Source organism: Pseudophryne corroboree, chromosome 4, assembly GCF_028390025.1.
Source record: "Pseudophryne corroboree isolate aPseCor3 chromosome 4, aPseCor3.hap2, whole genome shotgun sequence".
NCBI lineage: Eukaryota > Metazoa > Chordata > Amphibia > Anura > Myobatrachidae > Pseudophryne > Pseudophryne corroboree.
Window position 1 is genome coordinate 594658091 of NC_086447.1, and position 5173 is coordinate 594663263.

At 43.4% G+C, this 5173-nt stretch overlaps 1 protein-coding gene across 1 annotated transcript; it reads right to left on the bottom strand.

Annotated features, from left to right (window-relative positions):
- Positions 1-255: 255 nt before the first annotated feature.
- Positions 256-1593, bottom strand: LOC134910966 (modulator of apoptosis 1-like). Its single transcript, XM_063919356.1, has one exon. The coding sequence runs from the start codon at positions 1591-1593 to the stop codon at positions 256-258; it is 1338 nt and encodes a 445-aa protein (XP_063775426.1).
- Between the last annotated feature and the right edge of the window lie 3580 nt (positions 1594-5173).

Sequence of the window (5173 nt, forward strand, 5' to 3'; positions counted from 1 at the left end):
TAATTACCACATAACCTAAATATGGGTATTTCTGTTCACTCAATCCCCAAATTACCAGTCCTTCTAGGGGCCGGATAGGGACATCAGATAAATAATGTCTATACCAATGCTCAAATATGATGGACACCTGGGACCCACTGTCTAGCAAAACAGGGCATGGATGTCCATTTAATTTAACAACCACACGTGGAGCAGGTCCTACCATACCATCCGGAATAGAACTACTCCACTGGGCACTCCCCATTGAATCTATATCTAATTTCTGGGAGATGGCGAGGGGCCCGCTAATCTCCCTCCATCGTTTCCCTGATGCGGAGAAGGAGGTGACTGAACATTAGTTCCCACTTCATTCATTCCCCATTCTATAGAACATTCCATTGCCCTATGTCCTAATTGTCCACATCGGAAACACCCTCTGTTTATAAAATTTCCAACACTGTTTCCGCCTCTCCTAAAATTTCCGCCTCTCCTAAAATTTCCCCTACCACTGTTAAACCCCCTATTGGAATTACTGGAAGTAATGCTAGAAGGTTCCCCCATTTTATTTATTGCCATAATAAGCTGGTCTATCTTCTTATTTTGTTCCACTACCAAGGTAACTAACTTATCGTCTTTTGATCCTTGGGCCTCAGGGGAGGGTACCACCATTTTGACAGATTTGGTATGAGTCTTTTCCCTATTAGTTATTAAGGCTTCTTCCTGTGTAATTTCCTTAATCAGATCATTAAGGGTGGGACTTCCTAATAACAAAGTTGTACAACGCAACCTCTGTGCTACAGGGTCAGTTGTTAGTGCTCCCCTAATTAATTGTTTCAAACGGCCACTATCCACTTCAGCGGGAGCTAACCCTCCTTTATCCACGATTTTATGGATTAATTTATCCAGTCTATATACATACTGGGACAGCTTCTCCCCTGTCTCCTGATATGTATGATGGAATCTTGCAACCAAATCACCTACATCCTCTAATGTCCCATATGTGTAATCTAAAGCCTGAAAGTAGTCAGCCACAGCAGCCCCAGGATTACTTTTTCTAGTGGCTTGAATAATTCCCATAGCGGGTCCCCGTAAGCTCTCTACTATCCTTTGTTTTTTTATATGATCCGGGCAATGCCACTCCTCAGACTGCTGTATAGCTGCCTCCCTCCAGGCCTCATAAGGTTCCTCGCCGGTAGGCACAGGAATTATTCCTGAAAAAAGTCTCAATCGCCTGTAACTACCCTCATAGTGCCACCTTTCCAATTGATGTACTACTTTATCAGCTATCACCTCTAATTGATTACCTAATTTTTCTTCAATACCCTGTGTTTGACTACCTTCTCTCTCAGTCGCGGAGGGATCTCCACTGGCTGGAGTAGACATGTCACCCACAATTAAGGGTTCAGCCGCCCTTTCACTTCCATCCTTTTCAGGCCATATAATTATCCACCGACGTTCTGGGTTAGATCTCACAGCCACCACTTTAGGAAGCAATTCAGACTCTAAATCATGACTGGTAGTTATTAGTACAGCACACATCTCTCCATTTTCCTTAAATTGTTTATCAACTATCCTGGGTTGTTTCACCCCAAACAGAAACAACATCTCTGTCATAATTGTACCGTCAGTGGTGTCTGTGAGATCCCCCCTTAATACAAAACTCCTTTCTGGATTTACTCCCTTTCTTATACACCAATCAAATGCCTCATTACTTGTATATTGATTCATTTTGGTTACTGTGCTTCACTTACTCCTGAGTATATTATAAAATGATCTCACGCGGTGCCTCCAAATGTAACCATCCCTTACCACGTTTATATGAGGTTCTTGTTTACTTTGAGAGGGAATGGTTATTCAATATCAGTGCCTCCACCCAAGCTATTTTAATTGGGCTCGCCTGGGTAAGCCTTCTATATAATGGATAGTAACTACAAATTTATCTGTGTCTTGTGCATGTGCATGTATACATTCATTTCAATATAATGTTATACCTGTTCTTCTATTCTCTTTTCAGGGACTCCGGATGGAATTTCACATCAAGTCAACATACATGGTAAGTATAATTACATGCATTTATTAACAACATGTGGAAGTAAAATTACATTTCAATCCTACCCCTATATTTCTCCATCTATAGCCTATACAAGTTGTTATGCATGCAATATACAAAAAATTAAAGTTTACAGTAACATTAGTACAAGAGTGACCCGGGTACTCAAAAATAAAGCGCAATATCTGGGCCCTTAACTTAGTGTACAATAGCGAATACCTTACATAACATCTCAAACCTCACTGAAACTTAGTCACCGGATGCTTTGCATAAGTAGCATAATGTGAGCCTCCTTAATTATGCTATGGTATCCTCTTTAAAGATTAGCAGGTGATGTCTATGAAACAACCATCCTGAATTACTCTGCTACAAGTGCATTTCCTCTTCCTGTGATACTAAGTAGTTTAGCAACTTTCATTTAGTAACTGTATCCATATGGATGGCTGCTAATGTGATGTTTCAATTATTTGCCACTCTGTAAGCAGATGCCTTTTAACTGCAGAAGTCCTGGCTGTCCTTTCACTTTGTGGTACAGTTATATTAGCGTAGTAGCTTTAAAACTGCAGAAGTAGTAAGCAATGCATTTATCTAGTGGTTCAAATATATTAGTCCTTTCCACTGGTCTTACAAGGTATAGGGCAATATAATTTTGTATAGAGGCCCACCTTAGTGTTTATTAAGGTTGTACTTTTTAAATGATGATCCACTAAAGGTGCATTATGTCTCCATATGTACTTTTACCATTATATGCTTCTGACCTTTAAATGGATTCACACTGCATCCTATTACAGTACACTTGCAGTTCTAATTTTATATACCCCTGAGGTCTTCACCTAAATCTCAGTCTTTTTTCATGAGGGGTTGATATGTATCCCTAGATATATATACGCAATAGAGTGGAGATATCATGCTGAGTAAGGGAGGACACCCAAAGGGATAATGTCTCTATTCAGCTGAGCTAACTCAATACTCCCAAATCAGTTTCTCTGTTAATGTGTCACTCAGCTCTACATAGGAGGAGATAGGATTCATAGTCAATTCCCCTCAGCTACTGCTTCTTCTATTTCCGCTCTATGTGGGCACTTCTTACTTTTATACTGCAGCTGTATATGATTTAAGCTCCTGCAGTGTAACATCCTCCTCATACCAGGGAGTTTGAGTAGTAGGCTGATAAGTCTATGGGAAGTGCTTTGTCCCTCTGTGTGCTAGTAATGCAATAAGTTTAAATATGCACTTACGTTCCACTGAACGCTGATCACAGATGGACACTCCCCCGATTCCTCCCTCTGGCTGGCTGACAGACTCTGGTGATGAGACTCACTGCTCTGGGTGGCGCTTTGCTTTGTCATTTGCTGAAGGCAACCTGGCTACGGCGTCCCTCTGTTGCTATGGAGCATTGGTGCTAGCTCCAACATCTGCCGCCCCCATCGTCATCATGGTAGGCTGGAACGGAGCCTCCCATGTACCGCCTCTCGCCGCCCCGAATCTCAGCGTGGACTGCGGCGCTGCGTCTCTGGCTTCCGATTCTGCTACCAGCCTCTGTCAGCCCCCCTCACTCAGGTATGCCCGGTGTCGGTGTGATACACTTCTCCCAGCAGCGCTACTACAGCTCTTCAGCAGCGCTCCGGACACAGTGTACACACTCCACCCGGGGGAACAGCATTCTGCCTGTCTGCCGGTGGGGAGCTCTATTTATTCTCCCCCGACCTCCGGCTCGAGCCACCCGCTTCCCGCCGGACCCGCGCGCTATCCCCCCTGCCACGGCCAATCAGTACTTATTTTTCCATTAAGCTCGCGGTCAGACTTGCCGTTTAGCTCGGGGACACACTTTTCCCGCCCTGCAGGTTGTTACTCCTGCAGCGCGGGGACAGCACCAGAGACCCTTAGGCCACCATCTACGGCTCTGCAGACTATTGCCGGCTCCCCATGTCTCGCTCCCATTCCAATTAGCACACCACATCTGCTGACCCACTAAATCTATATGGTGTAACCTCTGTCCCTTTTCTACGTTGTATTAATTATATGGTTCAATAAATCCACAATATTTAACTATCCCTTCTAAATCCTTTCATATACACATCTATTCAATATTATACATACATTACATACCAATACAGTAATAAAAATAAATATATACTATACACATAACCTTTCATAATAATAAAACATAACATTCATGTTACACATATGCTATATATATATATATATATATATATATATATATTATACATACAAAAATATACTGGTAGGTTAATTGGCTCCCAACAAATTAACCCTAGTGTGAATATGTCTGTGTGTACATGTGATAGGGAATATAGATTGTAAGCTCCACTGGGGCAGGGACTGATGTGAATGGGCAAATATTCTCTATAAAGCGCGGCGGAATATGTGTGCGCTATATTAATAGCTGGTAATAAATAAATAGTGTATATTGTACTTATATTAAAAGTCATCTCTTTTGACACATTTCTGTGCCTTCAGACACTTCTCTAAAGTTAAAACAGTAACATAAATACTTTTTAGTTAACCCTACGATGTTATGTGGCTGCTGTAATTTTTTTATTTTTTTTACCTTTTTCTCTAACGTCCTAGTGGATGCTGGGGACTCCGTCAGGACCATGGGGAATAGCGGCTCCGCAGGAGACAGGGCACAAAAAGTAAGCTTTTAGGATCACATGGTGTGTACTGGCTCCTCCCCCTATGACCCTCCTCCAAGCCTCAGTTAGGTTTTTGTGCCCGTCCGAGCAGGGTGCAATCTAGGTGGCTCTCATAAAGAGCTGCTTAGAAAAAGTTTTTTAGGTTTCTTATTTTCAGTGAGTCCTGCTGGCAACAGGCTCACTGCTACGAGGGACTTAGGGGAGAGAAGTGAACTCACCTGCGTGCAGGATGGATTTGCTTCTTAGGCTACTGGACACCATTAGCTCCAGAGGGATCGAACACAGGCCCAGCCATGGAGTCCGGTCCCGGAGCCGTGCCGCCGACCCCCCTTGCAGATGCCGAAGTTGAAGAGGTCCAGAGGTCCGGAAACAGGCGGCAGAAGACTTTCAGTCTTCATAAGGTAGCGCACAGCACTGCAGCTGTGCGCCATTGTTGTCGGCACACTTCACACCAGCGGTCACTGAGGGTGCAGGGCGCTGGGGGGGG

What these genes read in the sequence shown, in the direction of transcription:
- LOC134910966 (XM_063919356.1), bottom strand. Translation starts at nt 1,593, where the DNA reads ATGACAGAGATGTTGTTTCTGTTTGGGGTGAAACAACCCAGGATAGTT.